This window comes from Chiloscyllium punctatum, chromosome 12 (genome assembly GCF_047496795.1).
Source record: "Chiloscyllium punctatum isolate Juve2018m chromosome 12, sChiPun1.3, whole genome shotgun sequence".
Lineage (NCBI taxonomy): Eukaryota > Metazoa > Chordata > Chondrichthyes > Orectolobiformes > Hemiscylliidae > Chiloscyllium > Chiloscyllium punctatum.
In genome coordinates, this window is record NC_092750.1 from 36,077,556 (window position 1) to 36,100,137 (window position 22,582).

Sequence of the window (22,582 nt, forward strand, 5' to 3'; positions counted from 1 at the left end):
TTGAGGTGCCAGACAAGAGAAATTCAAAGACAAATGTTTAAACTACCACAGGCAGCTAAGCAATCTACATGAGAAAATGGGCCTTTTTAAGAAGAGGCAATTTATGGCTGTCCAGACCAACATATTTAAGATAACAGGAAGCTGCCCAAAAATAAATGAATAGTAGTTTATATTCATTTATTTTTACCAAAAAGATCTACTTCATACCGTTCCACTTGGAAGAAATGGAGATGGATCTGCCTGAGTTGAAGAAACATTCATTCGTCCTTAAGCATACCAAAGAAAGGTCATTCAGGTGTGGCACCCAAGACTAGGAGTGTCAGGAACAAGACTGGCACATGTGGAAATATTAAATTGAATAGGCTGATCATATAAAATGGAGAAAGACCACTGCTCTAACCATTCGGCATTTATCAATAGAGAAAAAGGAGTGAAACGTTTCTAGTATAATTGAAACGATTTGTACGCAATGTCATCTCTTTGGTTCTGCAATCTGCTCTAGTTATTAATTATCAGCCAAAAAGCATTTGTACATTATGTATGCTATGAGATACTGCATATTCTATGCATTTTTTCAACCTGTGTGGAATTAAGTGAAGCTATTCTGTAGAAAATATACTGAACATGTGCCACAATATTCTACAGCAGCTAAAAGGTTGTGAATAAATATTTCTCCATGGACAGGAAGGGGCACCATGCCAACTTGTACTTCAGGATTTCAAGGAAAAAAATGACAGCTGCACAAATGTCTAAGGTAGCTAAATAAAGAAAATCGAAGTATACTGTACTACTATAGCACTGCCTTCATGCATCCACTGACAACATGGGATTAAAGTTACGGATAGAAGAGGGAAAAGAGGCATTCTGTCTACTTCATCCCTTTTGGTTGTATAAGGTATTAGGGTCTGAAAGGCTTGATGTTGATGAGTGCATTAGACACCACCCAATATGATGATGTCATACAGACTTAGATAGGAACAACAGTTCTGGATCTCGAAGGAAATAAATAGGTCACTATTTAGGTTTCCTTCACAGCCTTGCCCATCATATCAACTGTTAATTGCCAAGTACATTTTATTTAGGTAATAGCCTTTTCTCATGAGTCTAGACCTTTACATCCTAACCCAAAAGGATGGTGCAGCAAATCTAACTGATATAGCTTTTACCAAGGTGGCTATGGTGAGGATCCATCATACAACATTTTCATCTCTCCTGTTGAATCCATACAAAACTAAAGATGATTTGAGTAAGTTTTAATTAGTTTGTGAGATGTAGCATCATTGGCTAGATCAAGATTTATTGTCCATCACTAACTGTCCAAAGGTAGTTCAGAATATAAACAAGATGGTGGCAGAGTAGTATGCTCCGATCAGAGCTCATCCATTCCAGGTATTCCTTTTGTATATCTCTTTTTCCTTTCTCTCTCTTCTGTCGTTTTCCTCAGCCCAGAGTGAAGTGGGGACGACGGGACCGGCCAGCAGCCCGCACCCCAGAGCAGGGGCAGCCAGTCGGCCTGGAGCGGGGGGGGGGGGGGGGGGGGGCAGCCAGTCGGCCCAGAGCGGGGGGCAGCCAGTCGGCCCAGAGCGGGGGAGCAGCCAGCAGACCCAGAACGATTGCCTTTTTAGTTTTATTTCTTATTTTCCTAACTTATACCTACACGATAACTGTATTGCAGTGTAACTTTTTCCTTTTTTTCTCTATTTTTCTTGCACCTAAAATTTGTAGCTAGGTACATCATACCTGAGATGGCGCCATTTGTTGGTGACATTGTAACTTTTCACTGTACTCCTGTCCCTTTTGTAACTTGAGTACACATGACAATAAACCTAATTATAAAAAAAATTTCTTAAGGACCAACTACATTACTGTGGATCTGGAGACACACATAGGCCAAAGTAGGTATGTATTGATGGCAGATTTCCTTCCCAAAAGGACATTAGTAAACCAGATAGGTTTTTATGACAATTAACAATGGTTTCCAATAGGCTAGCTTTCTCTCAGTATTAAGTATGCAAGCAGTTCTTCAGTTACCTTGTTCCCAAAACTATATTTCTAAGATATCCATAAGTCTGTGTAACTTATTCCAAAAGTTCAAGGGGATAAAACTATCGCTAATTGCCCAACGGTAGTTAAGGGTATAAATAAGATGGTATCCACTCATTACTAAGAAAAATTGGATATTTAACAGGATAAATGCTAGAAGTATATTCCAAATATACTTAAATTTTACTTTAATTTTAAAATGTAAGTTTCATTATGGCCTTTTGTAAACAAAGAGCTTTTATTTGTGCTTTGTTTAGTGATATTCTACCTGCAGCTTTATAGAAGGCATTCCATTCGGTTCATATTCCAAACGCAGTAGAGGCCTGAAAGACTTCTCATTCAAACTCATGTAACCTCACACGATCTCTAACAGATCCTATCTTCACAGTGGGGGAAGATTTCAGGCTGCCAGACGAGTTTTGCATGTTTCACTACACAGAATCTCACTTGTGATGGCATGCAAATCACAAAGAGAAGAGTTTGGACCGGTTACCACTTGAGCCCTCCAGCTGCATTCCAACTTGCTCAGTCAAAAGGATCAACATTGGAGGTGCACACCTGAAAATCATCTCAACTTCGTGCTTGTGGGTTTGGTGTGCTTCTGTGAGGTATCATATTACCGAGACCAATAGCAGAGCATCAAATGAACCAAAGCAGAATTTCTGCACGTTCTTTAGTAAAAAGACCAGGAAATAAAAGGATATACTGCTTTATTTCTTTTTTAAGGGAAAACAAAATTGTAGTTTGGCAAAATAATTGCATTTATTTTGTGAAATAATGCTTGCGTGTTTAAATGCCTTTCACTTTAAACTGAATTGAATGAAATAATTCTACGTAACTATGGAATCACGTAGAAGGAGTCAGTTATAACATTCATTTCAAAAATGCACCAACTTTGCTCCAGTTCCAAACACCAGATCCTAGGAATGATGTGAATAATACAATCCTTAAAGTGCAGGATGAGGCCATTCAGTTCATCGAGTCTGCACCAACCTTTCAAAGGGAATCCCATCCAGGCACAGACATCGCCCCCTCTCCAGTAACCCCACATTTACCATGGCTAACCCACCTAACCCGCACATCTTTGGAGAGTGGGAGGAAACAGGATCACCCAGCGGAAACCCACAGAGATACAGGGAGAACATGCAAACTTTACACAGAGCCCAAGGCTGGAATCTAACCCAGGTCTTTGGTGCTGTGTGGCGACAGCACGAAGTACTGAGCCACTGTACAGCCCCATATGAACGTCTTGAGCATATGCAGATTTGATTTACCAAACTGGAATTTAGATATAAAGTTAGGGAAGCTGAGGATTTTCCCCTCAGAATAAAGGCGATTGAGGAGAAATCCAGAAGAGTATACAAGGTTATGACAGGTAAAGATTGGATAAACAATGGAAAACAGTACCCCTCAGCTAATGGTACAAACATTAGGGACTAACATTTAAAGCTTTGGGGGAGAAATATGAATGTGGGTTAGGGGGAGGTGTGGGTGAAGTGAATAAGACTTGTTTTATGTACAAGCATTGTGAAAGTGGTCACTGATTTCAAAGGGAAATTGGCTAGTGTGATGATTTGTGTACATTGTCAAATCTCAATACCTTTTCTTAGAATGCGGGTCCCTTTAAAATCAGGTTTGTCTGAAGGACAATTTCTGCTAAAGGACCTAGCTCCAGTAAATGATCATGTGATCAAGTTGCCTCACGGACAAAAACTAAGAAAATTATAGTCACAAAGTTAATTATAAGGTAAGTAAATTTTAGATGTAGTTCTAAGTTCAAGCGTATCCTCTGTTTGTTTTGGGCTTTAGGTTTAAACCCAGCTGGCTACAGAAGAAGGAGCATCATTTTCAAACAGTCAAACTGAAATTGTGTGCAAGCTAAAAGGGTGAAAACTCTCGCTAACTGAAGGACTCCAAACAGTAAATTGAACTTCTGCTATAGCCAGAGGAGATTTTAGATACAAGACTTCAGAATTAAGCATTATTAAGACCAAAATAATTTTCCCCTAGCTGGCTATGATCAATACGCTAGAGATACTGTATATACTTGTGTATAGATCAATCACGGATAAGTCAACTCCTTATTTCTGGCCAAAGAATCTGGTATTTTTCATATACCTAGTGTATAAGTCGACCCAAGTTTTTCAGGGTTCTCTTGCTGACCATATAGGCAGTCTTAAAGGACGTGATTTGCACTTTTTTGATTCAAATGCAATACCTGTGTAATCATGTTACACGCACCAGTATATATTTGTGCAACACAATTTTCAAATTATTAAATAGAATGCTGATAACTATATATACACATGTATAAAATGATGTAATGTTTACATACATATATTCGACCTGCATATGCAAATATCTACAGTATCTTATGGCAGCCCTCAACCTTGACTTCCCACTATTGCCTCAGTTTCTTAGAAGTAGGTGTTGCATACAGTTGTGCTCTGAACTTATTGCAAAGCTCCCCCAAATTCAATAATGGCTATAATTCCTTTTCCCTTTGTTGTTTATGATTTTATATAGAGATCGGGCCCTTGCTTGTCCATTTTCTGACTCATGCCAAGCATGAATTTCATCCCCTTGAGAGCAATACCTCGTGTATAAGTCAACCCTCTAATTTCAGCTTAAAAAATGGTCTTCAAAACTCAACCTATACATGAGTATATATGGTATCAGTTTTGAAAATGGGCTCTACATTCATAGGATGTTTGGAGGAGACTTGAAGGGACAACTTTGCTGAAAATAAACAAAAGGCCTGGGAAATCTCAGTCTGTATTTGAATCTTCAAGAGGCTAATTCTTCCAATCTTTGACAGGTGTCTGATTTGAGTTTTTGGGCTGAAAGGCAAATGGATAAAGTAGACGAGTGGAGTGAAGAAGTTTGTTCTAGAGAATTAATTACTATTCATTTTATTTTTTAATGCCTTTATTGTAAGTGACTACATTAAAATAGAGTGTACGTATTCATGCTCTTTGATTTTGACAACTGGTATTCTCCAGAATCTTGTAGCTTCATTCTTTCAGTAAACACATGCTTTATATTGTTTAAAAAAATTGAAGTGTTATTGATCTCCATCAAGATGAAGACATGGACACTTGATGGGAATCGTCTTGGAACATCATGAGGATTTAGTGAGTGAATGAAACTGACCACATTGCCAGACAAAGCGCTAGCATTAGTTGCATCAGTTGAAAGGCCTCTTTTTATGCTCTGTTGACTTGGACTGATTGAACCAAATGCATTACTACTGCTAATTAAGCATGATTACTAAGAATTAAAGACCAAAACATTTTATATCGGATACCCTACAGTTATTGTAAAGTTGTCTATATTTCTACTTTCAAGTCATAGCTGTAATTAACATGAATTGTGAAAGACTTATTATAAACTAGAACATACCAGTTGAATCCTTAAAGCTAAACAACTGCGCTTTTGCTCCTAAGCACCTTGAGGTTGTGTTTACACCCTTTCCTAAAACATTTCACATTTCTATTTGTCTTTCAAGAACAAAACCTAGTCAGTCGAATTCCCTCCTCACACCACACGGCCTCTTCATCTCTTTTTAAAACTCTCCTTAACCTATTTTTTTGACAATAGTTTTGGTCACCTGTCCTAATACCTTAATAAATTCCTTAATAAAAACAATGCTCCTGTAAAACACGAGAAGCATGTTATTTTATTACATTAAAAGCATAGTAGTGGGCTAGGATGTTGATAGTGGTCTGTAATAATAATTTGTCAGAGATTAATTAACTCCATTTAAAACAATAAAGCACACTATCATTTATAAACCAGACTTTCCAGAAAACCAATTGATTTCTGTGAATGCAGCCCAAATACCCATAGCAGACTCGCTGACCGGCAGAGTCACAACATTGTATACATGCAGCACATGGAGTCCAAAAGGTGAACTCTCTTAAAGGCAAGAGACATATATGACATTCCCAGTAACATTAAATCTATGCCCCTAGTCACTGACTTATCTAAGACAAACAGTCCTTTTCCACCCACTCTATCTCAGCCCCTCACAATTTTGTAAATCTCAATCAAATCATACTTCAACCTTTTCTGTTAATTTGAGAGTGATACAGATTTTTGTGATCTAGAAGTGTTAAGGGAGACTATGCAAAGACAGGTTTATAGAATTGGGTCACAGAGCAGCCATGATATCTTTGAATGGTGGAATAGGCAAGAAGGGCTAATTCTCCCAATCCTGTCCCTATGATATCAGAACTCAGAGGTTATAATGATTCAGAACAACTGAGCAGGCTAAATCTCCTTTCACTCTAAAAGAGAGGCCTTTAGAATTTAGGAGTTCTGATAAGGTAGAATTACAGAAGATGTTACCAACTGTTGGAATTTACAAAATCAATACTTTACTGAAGCATAATTATGAATAAAGAATTCAAAAACCTTTATTTACTCAGTGAGAAATTAGAATGTAGAACTGCCTACCACATGAGAAAGTTGAGTTTTGTAACATTAAGTACATACAAGGAGAAGCTGGATAAACAAATGAACAAAAGTAAGTGAATTTGCTGAAAGTTATATAATGTAGGATGGAGCAGGCTTCTGTTGAATGAAAATCACTACTAGTAGCTCAAATGGTCTACTTTTATGATGCAAGTTCAAGGTGGTTCTATATAAGGTAGAACCAGGTGGGCGACTGTGGACATATGAAAAATAGCACAGAAGAAGGTGGGAGAAATTTGACACTGCATAAAATTGATAAAGTCCCGTAACTATCATCAACACCTTGGCAAAACATTCCAGAGCTATAATGTCCTTAGTAAAAAGGATCCAATGGAAAATAATTGAGAACCTAGGGACAAAATTTGTCATCTTTGATATACAATGGATAAAGACAAATTGCAATGGAAGAAAACTCTGGAATATATGTGATCTGTATGGACATCAGCAAGGAGTTCGACAAGGTTCCCCATGGGAGACTGGTTAGCAAGGCTAGATCTCATGGAATAAAGGGAGAACTAGCCATTTGGATATAAAACTGTCTTGAAGGTAGAAGACAGAGGGTGGTGGTGATCGGTGCTGGGTCCACTACTTTTTGTCATTTTTATAAATGATTTGGATGCGAGCATAAGAGGTATAGTTAGTAACTTTGCAGATGACGCCAAAATTGGAGGTGTAGTGGACAGTGAATGAGGTGACCTCGGCTTACAACAGGATCTTGATCAGATAGGCCAATGGGCTGAGAAGTCGCAGATGGAACTTAATTTAGATAAATGTGAGGTGCTGCATTTTGGGAAAGCAAATCTTAGCAGGACTTATACACTTAATGGAAAGGTCCTGGGGAATTTTGCTGAACAAAGAGACCTTGGAGTGCAGGTGTAGGTTTTTATTTCAACAAAATGGTTTCTCGATTTAAAAGAATACTACAAAATGGCCTGTGAACCATACTGCTGATTTGCAGAATTAACTTGCAGTTCAAAGATAAGAGGATAATAGAGTTTTCATAAGATGAATACTGACACATTAATTGACCATTTGAACTAACCTTGAACTAATACATGGCATGACAATTTACGTAAATGAGATATCCTTCTTAAAGAAAATATTATTGGATTAACTTGCTGTAAATCATGTCACCTTATTATATGGGATTGGTCTTTCTTGTAATTAAGGCTGTACTATTTCTTAAAAAACATAAAAGTAATGTGTAATTTTCGAATGTAATTGCACAACTTCAGCACAGAACACAGAAGCTTCAATCTCTGTGTTGCTGGATAGAATTGCGTCAAGGTACCTTAATTCAATAAACTAATGACCCTTGCTTTCTGAATAGACCGCATTTGTCGATTCCTTTGACCGAACTTGAACCAAGAGGCCCCTCTTGAGGGGACGCAGATCTTCACAGGTTCATAGCTCCTTTCAAGTATAACTGCAGGGAGATAGGATAATGAAGGAGGGGTTTGGTATGCTTTCCTTTATTGGTCAGAGAGTATTGAGTACAGGAGTTGGGAGGTCATGTTGCGGCTGTACAGGACATTAGTTAGGCCACTGCATTGGAATACTGCGTGCAATTCTGTTCTCCTTCCTATCAGAAGAGTGTTGTGAAACTTGAAAGAGTTCAGAAAAGATTTACAAGGATCTTGCCAGGGTTGAAGGAAAGGGTGAATAAGCTTGGACTGTTTTCTCTGGAACATCGGAGGCTGAGGGGGTGACCTTATAGAGGTTTATAAAATCATGAGGGGCATGGATAGGATAAATAATGGAAGTCTTTTCCCTGGGGTGGAGGAGTCCAGATCTAGAGGGCGTAGGTTTAGGGTGAGAGGGGAAAGATATAAAAGAGACCTGGGGGCAACTTTTTCATGCAGATGGTGGTACATATATGGAATGAGCTGCCAGAGGAAGTGGTGGAGGCGAGCACAATTGCAACATTCAAAAGGCATCTGGATGGGTATCTGAATAGGAAGGGTTTGGAGGGATATAGGCCAGTTGCTGGCAGGTGGGACTAGATTGGGTTGAGATATCTGGTAGGCATGGACGAGTTGAACCAAAGGGTCTCTTTCCGTGCTGTACATCTCAATGACTCTATTACCAAATAAAGCCACAGGATGCATTAATCACAAAAATCAAGTGTAACTTTCTGTACAGTCAAAATGCTCAAATTTAATACAATATAACTGAGACATTTTTCAGGTCACTTTGATCCATTCCAAAATAACAAACAGTGCTTCATTACAGTCAATCCTCATTGCTACCTGTGAGAATCAGTAATACCCTAGTTTTCATCACAATCTATCTGAAAGGTTTGAGCTCCTGTCTAAACTCCACCAAAGCTACTTCCTGGATAAACGGGCATGCTCGAGAATGCAAAATGTAATAGTTTGTATTAGAATTCTAATTGTAAAACAAGTTTTCATTTTCCAAGCTGTCAGCAAAAAAGGTCTGGTAGTATTTCCTCCCTATAGACATGGCAATTCAAGGCCAAGTGCAGTACCAATTCCCCAATGGACATCTACTTAACCATATATCAGGAACCGTTGAAACCTTCCTGATCTTTTGACTCCATACACAGGTGGCATTTTTATACATTGATTCTCACTCAGCATTTGATTGTTCTTGGAGTTGGTCTTTAATACTTGATGGTACAGAATGTTTAGAAATAGAATGTAATTCACAGCCTCACATCCACCTTCATTGTTTCTCAGGGCAGCAATTTTTGATTTCCCTATCTTCAATTGGTCTTTTTCTTTCAGCATTGCTTAGTTCTGCAACAACGAATGGATGAACTTCCAAAATGTAACTTTAGTTGACATTCATTAAAAGCATATTTGTAATAGTGACTGATTAGCATCAATAACAGTCAGCATCTTTTTCTGTGAACCTTAGGATGGGAGGCAAAAAAATGAACAGAAAATCTTAAGTAGTTTATGGGGTGTGGTGATTGCTCTAAGTTCTGTATCTTCCAAGTTACTAATTTCCTAGAAAAGCAGATTTTATGTCACTTCTAAACTGACTGTTTAAAGACTTTCACTTACCCAATGGGCTTGGATTCCATTGAAATATCACTGCAACCAAGCCATTCTGTATAGACTGACTGAAGCACAAGTTTCGGACTCTATCGATTGCATGCTCTCCCTTCAGATTCTCAATGGATGAACAATCTGGAAAAATGTAATAATATTTAGCTGTTAGCTCCTCAAAATTGAATAAACACTTGTGTGATGTGCAGTCAAAGATCTATTAACCCCAGCTCTAATTAAACTCAGTCATTGCAAAGTGAGTCCAGAGGAAGAAATGAAATGAAGTAGATAATTGATTTTACAACACAAAATACAAAAAGAACGAGTTGTTTCGAACAATTGGCTTATTAGCATTTATAATTAGGTTAATAATCAACATAATGCACATTTCAATTCTTATCATTTATAATTTTCATGGAATCATTATAGCAGGGATAGAGGCCCTTCAGTGAGCAATGAGCCATCCAGTCTAACACAACCTTTTAGCTCATGATCCCTGCAATCTCTAGTCTTTCAAATATGTTTTAAATATTATGGGGATATCTACAGCTATACTCTTTCAGCAGTGAGTTCTAGATTCCAAGAACCCCGATCCCGTATCTGGGGGAAAATACTCCCCCTCAAATTTCATCTAATCTTTCTGCCTCTTCTCTTAAATCTGCATCCCCTAGTCATGGATCTCTCAACCAAAAGAATTTGAGTGTTCCTATCTGCTGTACCTTCACTGCTGAAATTTTATACACTTCAAGTAGGTCTCCTCTCAGTTTCCTGTGTTCAAAAGAAAAAAGCCCTACCCTATCCAATCTTTCTTCATTGTCTCCTTAAGAACTCCCATGTAGGATTCTAGACACAAACATATTCAGCAAGAAGTGATAAGAGGTTTATTTTTGAGTGTGAGGAGGGCGAAGGGGAAGAAGAAAACTTGTGATGTTGCCAAACAATTCATCTGCAGTATTCACCAACACTACTGGGCTCTCATTACTTTATGGTGTAACTTTAATATAAAAACACCAACAGTTGATGAATATTTTAGTAATTATAAATAAAGTTTTAAATTAATACCCTTTGCTAAACATGGTTTAAATAAGAGAAATATGGTTTAAATAGACCTGCTTGCCTTATGTAGATGTGGAGCAGCAGGTCACCATGGAAACAGATGTGTTAAGTCCAGCTTGGAACAGCCGAACATAACTAAATACAACTCCCCTCAAAGCGATGTCGATTATCAGTCAGCATGAAGGATACCTTCAGTTTGTAATTTCTATTTAGCATGGATTAATTTCTGTTTTATATCATGTAACTAAAGGTTAGAACGCTTCTGGGAATTCTTTTTCCACAAATCTTCGCATCAATGCAATGCTGTACTCAACTATTACAATGTCAGGGATCTAGGGTAATAAATTACAAAATATTAAAAAAACTCACTTAATGGAAGAGGGGAATTAATTGCTCCTTTGCAAGGTGTGGTTTTAGTTAAACTCAGTGTGAATATTCCTGTATCATGTAGAGTTTAATAGGAAACAGGACAAACCCTGTGGCTATAACCTATCTGTACATCCTATGCTGCTTTAATGGGCTTTCTAGTCAGTTTTATTTGCAACTAACAGTGCTATAAATGGCACAGACTTTAAAGCTACATGGTAAGCATGCTTTTATTCTTCCCTAGTTACTGCTAATGTCATGCCACATACTGATCAACAGGGGTAGCACTGGTCCCAAATGTCTCTCATCACTCTTTCTGTGCACATAATTGGCCAATAAATGACTCCACTTGAGAACGTGCTCAATGAAGATATCTAAATTTAACTTTTGGTCAGCTTTAATATATTTTTGGATGATACTATACTGCATACGGATCTGAAAGGGTCAATACTTGACTGAGCACAGTAAGTAGCATCCACTCTGCTGGCATAACAGCGAGTTGGTCAGAATAAAGGAGGGGTTTGGAGGAGATGAACCTGAGGCTAATGTGCTCCTAACAGTCTCAATAATAATGCAGGTCCTATTTGTGTATCCTGAAAATAGTTGCAGTCATATAATAAATTTCATTGTTTATACTCAACAAGGCTTTTTCTCAAAAGATCAGAATTGTAGCTACCTACTTTACACTAGGTCACTTTGGGCTTGAAGGAACACACATAACAACATGATCTATCGGAAGGACTACATGATTTAGAACTAGTTGAATACCTCAACCTTTTTCTTGAACAAGTAATCTGCCATTGTGGACCACTGCTATAATAAGCCCAATAATAGATATATGTTAAATGTTGAGGGCTATGGGGGCTACCTCTTGTGACAAGTGGGCTGATTAGGAACCAAAAAAAAGGAGACCTATTGTTGGAGACAGAAGTTAGTAAATTAGTGCTTTATATCAATGTTTGCTAAGGACTTTCTTAAAGCTCAAGAGGTGATTGCTGGGATGCTGGATCAAGTCAAAATGAATGAAGAAGGGATATTAAGATTAATAGATAAGTCACTCAAATCCAAGTGAGGGCAGAAATTACACTGATGTAATCCTTGGTGGATACAGGATGATGCTGGAGAACCGGAGAATCACAAACGTTGCATCTATGTTCAAGCAAGGGGAAAAGGATCAACCTGTGACAATGACAATTGAAGGCCCTTTTAAAGCCAGAACATTGCAGACTGGGAAAGCTGTGCTATTCAGCTTGGAGCACAGAAGACAGATTTTGTAGGGTTGTTTAAAATCATGAAGCTTAGGCAATAAGAAAAACTGTACATGCAGAGGAACATAACCTGCAAGTTACTCTTCAACTCACAGACAGAAAAATCTTTAAACTATATTATCATGCTTTTACTGCTTTTGGGTCAAAATCGTGGAGCTATGTTACAACACTGGGTGTACTCCCGTCAGTTAAACTGCTACAGTTCATGAAAGCAACTCAACCTCACCTCCACAGGGGAAACCCAGGATGGGTAACATGTGCTGGTCTTGCCAGTGATGTCACATTCATGAAAGAATTAAAAATACTCATCCCTTAAGTGTATAAAGCCATTATAAATATAAGGAAAGTTAAGTTATTGCAGTTGAGCATTGCTTTAGAAAAAAAAAATGCTGAAAAGCTAGAGCATGTAGGTGGTGAACACATTTCAATGAAACTTTATTGCTCACTTGAAAATTAAAACTATATTTAAAAATTCTTGTGAAAATATGCCATTTCCAGCAATTCTGATATTAGTGCTACAATAATGGAAATGCTTAAAAGTGCACATACGTTTCTACTTTTAAATATCAGGCCATAATTTTAAAAAAGCTTAAGTAAATAACAATGGAAAAAGCAAACCAAAACAACGACTAATTCTGATATAAGCCTTTAGTCAAATCATATTAAGTATGGACATTGGTATAACCAAAACATGCTCAATGTAAACCTGCAAAATAAATCACATCAACTTGATCAGTACTTTGCACAGTAGCATTCTTTGTAAACATCAGATTGGGCGAGTAATTTTAAAACATTTTCTGATTTTCTTAAGCACATTCACTGTTTTGTTTAGTCACGTCATTACAATTCCAACAATTAACGTTCACTTTCAAGCTTTAATTTTTAAAATTTAACAAATCTTCAAAAATATTGAAGGCTGTGCTGACTTAGCTGATTTCAAATCCAACAGTGATAGAGTGTCACAATTGGACACAATGCCCCTGTATCAGACAGATGAGCCGGTGGGGAAGTAGGCTAGAATTGCAGTCTCTGATCTCCTCTCTAAGCCCTAGTTGAACAACTTACCAATGGTCATTGGTCAAAGAGAGAATTAAGACTCAATTAAATAGCATGCTAATTATAGAACAATAGCCCAAAAGTAGCAAACACCAAGGGCAATACAATTGCCTAAAACAAAAGATAATTTAAATCAAAAAGGAATTTTTGAGAGAAATTGCCTTGTAATAAATCAAACTTTAGTTATGAACAGTCTTACCTTCATATCGGAAGCCAGATAATGTTCTAGTATTATCCTGTAAGATAAAAGAAAAGTTTACTGCGAGACCTACAAAAAAGTTACAGCCTTGAAGCATTCTATAATTTAACGTGAACACTGCACTGTGTTCATGGATGTGCCAGCAAGTTTGATTCAGTTTGTTACAAAATTGTCTATTCCAAGAGCTGGATCTTCATAATTACAAAATATTTTGAGATGACTGAATTTGTGGAAGTTGCATTTGCCCCATCAGAAAATGCTTCAACTTGGTTCTTTAACCAGAGAAATACAGTTTTCTATAGACCTCTTCACTGGGGTCCATGCTAGCTATACTCTGCTATTCCATGTCCAGTCCAGAATCTAATTTGATTAACTCTCCATCTCTTTCAACATTTAGCAGTTAAAGCAACAGGAACACAATCAAATCAACAGTCTCAACCAGTGAGGAGTTGCTCCTCCAGTCTGAGGCTGTTTTTCTCCTGAGTTTGTTGATAATAGGTTCACTAATAGCAAGGACAGAAGAGAAATCAGCCTGTGATTAGAGGATCAGCAAGCAGTTCACGGAATACATGGTGACAGTGATGGAGTCTGCAGCTGGTACCAGAGGTGCCTTTGTCGAAGCTCTGCCTTTTACCAAGGGTTGTGCAGGGTGTGAGGTGGGAGGGAGAGTAGTGCAACTGTCAAGCCTTTCAAGAACAGAATACTCTGCCAACTTGAAGCCAGGAAAATCTTAAATCCCTGTATCACTGAATTCTTCACAAATTTAAGTGGATTTTTTTTAGGTTACAGGTGGACACATGCAGAAGCTGCTATGAGGAAAACTGTAATGAGAACCTGATATTGAGATTTGAGAAATAGTAAAAAAAAAGGCTAGTGACTTGTTAAAAATTTCCAGTTTTGTGCATATGCGATGAAAATGCATTACCTGTAAACTTTCTAGTCTGCCAGTGTGTTTAGAGTGATTTCTTTTTAAGTATAGAAGTGTATCAGTTATTAGAAAGAAAAATTGTGAATTTATATCTGTTATTTGGGCAAATTTGATTAATGTGTCCAGGAAATTAATATTTTCCTTGCGTGTGGTAGCTTTAACTTTAATGGTAACCAGGATTTGGAGGTGCCGGTGCTGGACCAGAAGGACAAAGTCAGAAGTCACACAACACCAGGTTATAGTCCAACAGGTTTATTCAAAATATCAAGCTTTTGAAGAGCTGCTCCTTTGTCAGATGAAATCACTTTACTTGATGAAGGAGCGGTGCTCCTAAAACTTATGATTTCAAATAGTTCTGTTGGACAATAACCTGGTGTCATGCAACTTCTGACTAAGTTTAATGCAGTAGTGATGATTAAAGTTGTTAATCAATTCTTCTAATTCTGTTTCCAAAAGTCTAAAGGCTCCATGTGTCAACACATACACAAAAGGCATTGTAATTACATGACTATATCAGGTCTTAAAAAAATATAGTGTGAATTAAAAATTACCCATGAAGATCAAAACATAACACTCAAAAGAATCTCAAAAGGAGCACCCAGGAAAAAAAACTATATTCAGTCCTGATCCTGTCTCAATGGAAATACAAATTCTAACATTCTGTGCAGCAATGTTTCATCACATTTAATCTCACAATATCTTACAATGGGATGCCCAATCCTATCTGGAACCATGTACATAAAATGTACATACAACATCTTGAAAGGTGGAAGGTGACAATAATTGTAATCAACTGAAGGTAGGAAATAAGTAAATAAGATGAAGAAATGTTTCAGTTACATAACATATTGCTCAACTAAAGATGGAAACAATATGGAAAAATATTTTTAAGTTGTTAAATAGCTGCTTTGCAATGTAAAACATAAAGGACGCAGTTGAAAAGTCTGGTACATAACACAAATAAATTCCACAAACCCCCACCTCAATTAACATTCAGGTAACAAGGAAATTACATTCCTAAAAATTGAGGAGAACCTTCAGGTTGGTGGTCAGTTGCACTGATTAAGATAAAGTCTGTACTAAACTAGTTGAAAGGAAAGCTGTGTCCATGCAAGAGTTACCATGAAACATGTAACTTCCATTCGAATTAAGTGACTGCAATTATAGGATTTTTTTGAACACAGATGCAAGCGATGAGCATCAACCCAGACTTTCCATCAACTGTGTGCTTTCAAATTGAAAGCATCTGTTCAGTCGGATTTTAGCGTTCTGCATTCACTTATTGTGGTAATTCAGCCCATTAATACAGGTACTGGCAACCAAACTTTATGAAATATTGACAGTTCAAACTATCATACCACTTTTTTGTGAAAATTTAAATTCTGATAGAGCAGAAGTTGATGTGCTGTGTAAGTGTTTGGAAGCAGCCAACTATAGCATTTATGCTGATTCTCGGCATCAATCGACCCAGTACAGCAGTTTTGCCAGTCACTTTCAGAAAGATCTCGACGGTGACATTTTTAGTCATAAGAAAAGCACCATATATTATGGTTCAAATGTGCTTTCCAGAACATTATAAAATCTGTTTCAATTGTCCAGTTAATTTGCTTTATGTTCTATTAGCATGCAGGAATCTTGGACTTAAGATTTAGAGCAAGGGCAAGCTATTCAGCCTTTTAGGCCTGCTCCCTTAATCAATAAGATCATGGCTAATGTGATTGTGGTCTTCATTCCATTTTCATGTCTGCTTTCCATAAACCCTGAGTATTTGCCTTATTAAAAGTATAACTTAGTTTGAATAAATTCAATGAGCTAACATCTTACTGTTTTTTGGGTGAGAGAATTAAAATCCTCTGAGAGAAAGCTTTTCTAATCTTGGTCCTGTTCCTCTTAATCTTCAATTGTGTCCCCTAATTCATGTCTCCCCACAAGAAGACAGAGTCATAGAGATGTACAGCACGGAAACAGACCCTTCAGTCCAACTCGTTCATCCTAAATTAATCTAGTCCTATTTCCAGCACCAGGTCTATGTCCCTCTAAACCCTTCCTATTGATTTACCCATCCAGATGCCTCTTAAATGTTGTAATTGTACTAGCCTCCATAACTTCCTCTGGCAGCTCATTCAATACATGCACCACCCTTTGCGTGAAAAGTTGTCCCTTAGGTTCTTTTTAAATCTTTCCCCTCTCACTCTAAACCTATACCCTCTAACTCTAGATTTCCCCCAACCCAGGGAAATGACTTTGCCTATTTACCCTATCTGTGGCCTTCATGACTTACTCCTCAACCTGCGACGCTCCAGGGAAAACAGGCCCAGCCTATTCAGCCTCTCCCTATACCTCAAACCCCCCAACCCTGGCAACATCCTTGGAAATATTTTCTGAACCTTTTTGATATCCAGCTATCAAGTTTCCTCAGGATTCTATAATATTTTAATAAGACCATCTCTCATTCTTTTAAACTCCAATGGGTAGAGGCCCATTCCATTCAACTAACATAGTGAACAAAATGCAGTCATAGTAACAGCTCATATTTCTGAAACTCCAAAATGTACAATGGAAGATGCAAAGGATTGAAAATTATCTTACTATTTTAGGTTCTGATGAACTTTTCCCAATATTTTAAAGAATTAATTTCTTTATTGTTCTTCCACTGGTGTCAGGTACCAAGCTGAAAAATGTGTTACTGGAAAAGCGCAGCAAGTCAGGCAGCATCCAAGGAGCAGGAGAATCGATGTTTCGGGCATAAGCCCTTCTTCAGGAATTGATTCCTGAAGAAGGGCTTATGCCCGAAACGTCAATTCTCCTGCTCCTTGGAGGCTGCCTGACCTGCTGCGCTTTTCCAACAACACATTTTTCAGCTCTGATCTCCAGCATCTGCAGTCCTCACTTTCTCCCTGTCAGGTACCAAGTCGTGGATTGCTCAAGTTTTGATTAGATTAGATTCCCTGCAGTATGGAAACAGTCCCTTTGGCCCAACTAGTCCACACTGACCCTCTGAAGAATAATTCACCCAGACCCATTCCTGTACCCTATATTTAAACCTGACTAATGCACCTAACATTATAGGCAATTTAGCATGGCCAATTCACCTGACCAGCACATCTTTGGACGGTGGGAGGAAACCAGAGCACCCGGAGGAAACTCACACGGACACGGGGAGAATGTGCAAACTCCACATAGACAGTCGCTCGAGGTGGGAATTGTACCCGGGTCCCTGGTGCTGTGAGGCAGCAGTGCTAACCACTGAGCCACCATGCTGTCCCAAATTAATTGGCAATAACTAATGCATCATATCAGCTCTGACCAGTAAACAGAAGACATCCACTTCCAAGTTTAATAAATTCTTGAAACAATAGATCAAGAATTTTCTTAAACTTTTCCACATATTTATGCCATAAAAAGTTGCACCATTTTTCACTCCAAACTCTGTTTTGACAAGAACTACTTTATTTATATGGCCCGTCTAACAAGGTAAAACGTCCCTCAGCACTTTACAGGAGAGTTATTGAAACAAATTTGAGACTGGATCACAAAAGGAGATAGTGGGGCAGATGCACAAATAAGTTTGTGAGAAGATTTGTAGCTCGGGTGTTCGTTGTTGTGGTTCTGTTCGCCAAGCTGGGAATTTGTGTTGCAGACGTTTCGTCCCCTGTCTAGGTGACATCCTTAGATCTGTGATCTTTCCTCCGGTATTTGTAATGGTTTGAATCTGCTGCTTCCAGTTGTCAGATCCAGCTGTCCACTACAGTCCAGACAGGAGACGAAACGTCTGCAACACAAATTCCCAGCTCGGCGAACAGAACCACAACTAAGATGCACAAATACTTGGATAAATGTTCAGTAGTGTCTTAAAAGGAGAAAAGAGAGAAAGAGAGGTATGAAGGTTTAATAAAGGAATTGTGGGGTTTAGATCCTTCACAGCCTAATTCAAGGTTGTCAGTGACACAGTGATTAAAATCAGAGATTTTAAAGTCAAAACTGAGAAGCCAGAATTGGAGGACCATCGATATCTTGGAAGGTTGTAGAGTTGGAGAACTTTATAGAGATAGAAAGCCATGGATTTGAAATAAATGACTACCAATGTTGAAATGAAAGGCTCGCTTAAGTGGGAGCTAATGTATATAAGAGCATCAGGGATGGTGTATGAAGGGTCTCTTGTACGTAAGGATACAAGCAGTGAAAACTGGATGATTTGTCCAATGTTTGCAGCTTCAATAACACACAAGAAACTTAACACCATCCAAGACAACACAGCCACTTGAATGGCACCACACCCACAACAACATTCATTCCTTCCTCCACCAATGCTCAGTAGCAGTAAGTATCATCTATAAGATGCACTACAGGAGCTCACCAAGTCTCCTTAGCACCTTCCAAACCTGCGGCCACTTCCATCTAAAAGGACAAGAACAGCCCTTGCAAATTCCCCTCCAAGCCACTCATCATCCTGACTTGGAAAGATATAATCATCTCTTCAATGTTTCTGGGTCAAAATCCTGGAACTTCCTTCAAAATTGCATTGTAGGTGCACTCATATCAAATGGGTTGCAACAGTTCAAGACGACAGCTCACCATCCCCATCCTCCAGTGCGCCAGCAGATCCTTTGGCCAACTGCGAAGTACAGTGTTTGATGACAAAGCCCTCAAGCCTGACAGTAAGTTCATGGTCTTGAGAGCCACAGTGACATATGCTTTAGAGACTTGGCCAATGTACAGCAAATCCCTTGAGAAATTTCGTTATATCAGCAAAATCTTACAAATCCACTGATGGAATAGGCAATCTAATATCAATGTCATCTCTCAGGCCAACATCTCCAGTACCAAGGCAATGGTTGTAATCAAATCAGTTCTGTTGGGTGGGTCACATTTCAGGCAGCCTGAATCAAGATTTCCAAGATCGCTACTCCAAACAACAATTACCAAAAGGGCAGATGAAACCCTTTAGGTACATCAATGAAACCTCCCTGATAAAATGCAATATCGCCACAAACTGGTGGGAAGCTGTAGCCTAAAACTGCCTAATGGAAGAGGAGCATCCATGAAGATGCCAACCATTACACATGTCTCTGACAGGCCTAGATGGAGGTCATGCACAAACCATGGAAGGAGCCTGCAAAAGCATTGGACTCCCAACTTCCTCTACATTCCCCACCTGCAACAGGGTGCATAGATCTAGCATTGTACTGTTTAGTCACCTCAGGACTCACAACAATAGGTATCATTATTCAATAAGGCTGGTAAGAATAAACCAGGAAACTAGACACCAGTGAATCTAAAATCTGTGGTAAGGTAACCATTGGAAAAAGTTGTGAGGGACAGAAATTACTACCATTTGGAGAGGCAAGGACTAATCAAAAATGGTCAACATGGCTTTATAAGGGGGAGATCATGTTGAAAAAATATGATTCTTTTACAGATATGATGACAGTGTGGTTGATGCAATCTACATGGACTTTAGTAAAGTTTTTGATAACCTGTCTGCCATGTGAGACCTTATCATGAGATCGAAGGCAATTTGTCAAATTCAATCCAAAATTGACTTAGTGACAGGAAGTAGAGGGTGATGGTTGAAAGATGATCTTTGTGACTGGAAGCCGGTGTCTTTTGGTCGTATCACAAAATTCAGCGCTGGATCTTTGCTATTTGTTGTAGACATTAATGATCTAGACTTGAATACTGGAGGTATGATCAGTGAGTTCACAGATGTTGTGGATACTTGCCTTCGTCAGTCAAGGATTTGAATCAAAGATTAAAGAGGTTATAACAGAGCTGTATATAATTCCTAGGCAAGCCAGAACTGGAGTAACGTGATCATCACACCATATTAAGAATGTAATTGCACCAGGGAGATGGAAACAACATTCACCAGGATACTGCAATTCAGCAATGAAGACTGATTAGATAGTAGGGATTATTTTCCTTGTGGCAGGGAAGACTAAAGTGAGGGACCACCTAATTGAAGTGCAGAAAGTTAGGGAGGACATAGAGAGGTAGGTAGGGAGAAATGTTTCCTATTAGTCGTAGGGTCAATAACCAGAGAGAACAGTTTTAAGCTAAAAGCCACGAAGTTTAGAGCGGGTTTGAGGGGAACATTTTTCACCCAGAGGCTGGTGGGTATCTGAAACTCACTGCATCAAAGGGTGGTAGAGGTGGAAATCCTCAAGACTTCAGAAATATTCAGATGAGCACTTGAAACACTCTAGCATACAATAGTACGGGCCAATTGTTGGAAAGGGAGATTAGCGTAGATGGATGTTTGATAACCACTGGGGACACAATGAGCTGAAAGGCCTCTTTCCATGCTGTAAAAACTCTATAAATCTAAAAGATTGGAAAAAAAATCATAATACTGGGGAACTGTCTAGGAAGAAGAGTGACATTGTACTGCAAGTGCAGTCCCACCCAGTTACACAACAGTGAAGAGTTCCAGAGGTTGGTGAGATAAATGGGTCAAAAGCTACAGACAGGTCAAAAAGAAGAGGAGATAATTTACTTCTGTCACAGTTACATAAAATTTCATTCACAGCTTTGATAAGAGCCATTGTGGTACTGTGGCAGGAGACATTTTTTGTGGAAAAGTGCATGATCAATATTTCCTGGTCATGCTAACACTCTTTTGATAATAATCCATTGAGGACAAAATAAAAAATTAATTAATGTGTACAAGTGCTGCATTTTCTTTTAAAAACTAGGCTGATGAGATTCTCCCTTTTCCATTTCTCCTGAAGGACAGCATGACAGAATCTGGCTCAGAGAAAACCCTCCTCTGCCCATGATATATCATGCTGCTAGTCTGACATCCATAGCTAGCTGAGCAAGCACCTTCTCTAATTAAAGACTTGAAAGACCGAAGCCAGTGTCTTCCATCCCTGCTGTTTCCCAACTATCTAGTCTACCTCCATTCCTAGCCCTGGTCTGAAGTCAATCTAGACTGTTTGCTCCTTTGGTGTTTCACTTGACTCTGAATTGAGCTTCTGATCCCATATCCTCTCCATCACCAAGTCTAAAAGCTTTCGTCTCATAACATGATTTATCTCTGCCCCTGCCTCGGCATCTGCTGCCGATACTTTCATCAATGTTTCTATTATCCCCAAAAGCATATTCTAGTGGGTTACAAACCAGCCACCCATCTTCTATAATCTTGAATTCATCCAAAGCTCCTGACAAAGACCCTCTCCAAGGTAAACAAGCCCCAATTATCACAGCTTTCAAATGTCACCACAATCTCCTAGTCTATCATCATTAATATTCTTGGTACTTATCACTAATTAGGAGTTGAATGACATCAGCTATAACAATAACATAGCTAAAAGGGCATAGGTAAAAACTAAGCACCACCCTGATGAGTGCCTCAACTTTGTCCCTTGAAAATTATTCCATCAATTACAAAGTTCAAGATGGAATTAGGACAACTGATCACTTGCCTGGAATGATGCAGCTATAAAACAACATATAATATTAATGACAAATAATCAAAGTAAATAAGTCTTTTTTTTAATTCCAAGGCACTTCACAGAAGCATTATTAAATATAATGTAACATCAAACCACATATTAGGTGTAGGGACCAAAGGCTTAGTCAAAGACAGTTTTTAAAGGAGTGTCAAAAATGATTGTGAGGTACATAGACAAATTTATAGTAGCAATTTCCAGAGTTTAGTATCCAAACTGAAAGCGAAGGTGGAAAAAATTTAATATCAGGATGCTCAAGAGGCCTGAATTTGATGAGCATCGATATTTTGGACAGTTATGGGATTGAAAGAGATTATAATAATAGGGACAGCAAAGTCACAGAAGGATTTGAAAACAAGGAGAATATTTTTCTAATTAAGTCACAGCTTGATTGAGTGCCACTCTAGGTCAGTGAACCATTTTGGGCAGTTTTCCATGAGTTAAAGCTCACAAGAGGGTAATATGTGGGAGACCTACTATGAGTGTGTTTGAATTGTCGAGTCTTGTGGGTAACAATAACATGGATGAAGACGTCAGCAAAGCACTGCTGCCTCATAGCACCAGGGACCCGGGTTCGATTCTAGCCTTGAGCGACTGTCTGTGTGGAGTTTGCACATTCTCCCTGTGTCTGCAGGGGTTTCCTCGGGTGCTTCAGTTTCCTCCCACAATCCAAAGATGTGCAGATTAGGCGAATTGGCCACACTAAATTGCCCATAGTGTTC

At 38.6% G+C, this 22,582-nt stretch overlaps 1 protein-coding gene across 1 annotated transcript in view; it reads right to left on the bottom strand.

Moving 5' to 3' along the window:
• il17rd (interleukin 17 receptor D) overlaps window positions 1-22,582 on the bottom strand; it is a 98,781-nt gene that overhangs the window by 42,247 nt on the left and 33,952 nt on the right. The window contains exons 2-3 of the mRNA XM_072582336.1: window positions 13,479-13,515; window positions 9,549-9,674 (exon numbers count right to left, since the gene is read on the bottom strand). Of these exons, the coding sequence (XP_072438437.1) occupies window positions 9,549-9,674; window positions 13,479-13,515 (163 nt within the window). The remainder of the gene's footprint in view (window positions 1-9,548; window positions 9,675-13,478; window positions 13,516-22,582) is intronic.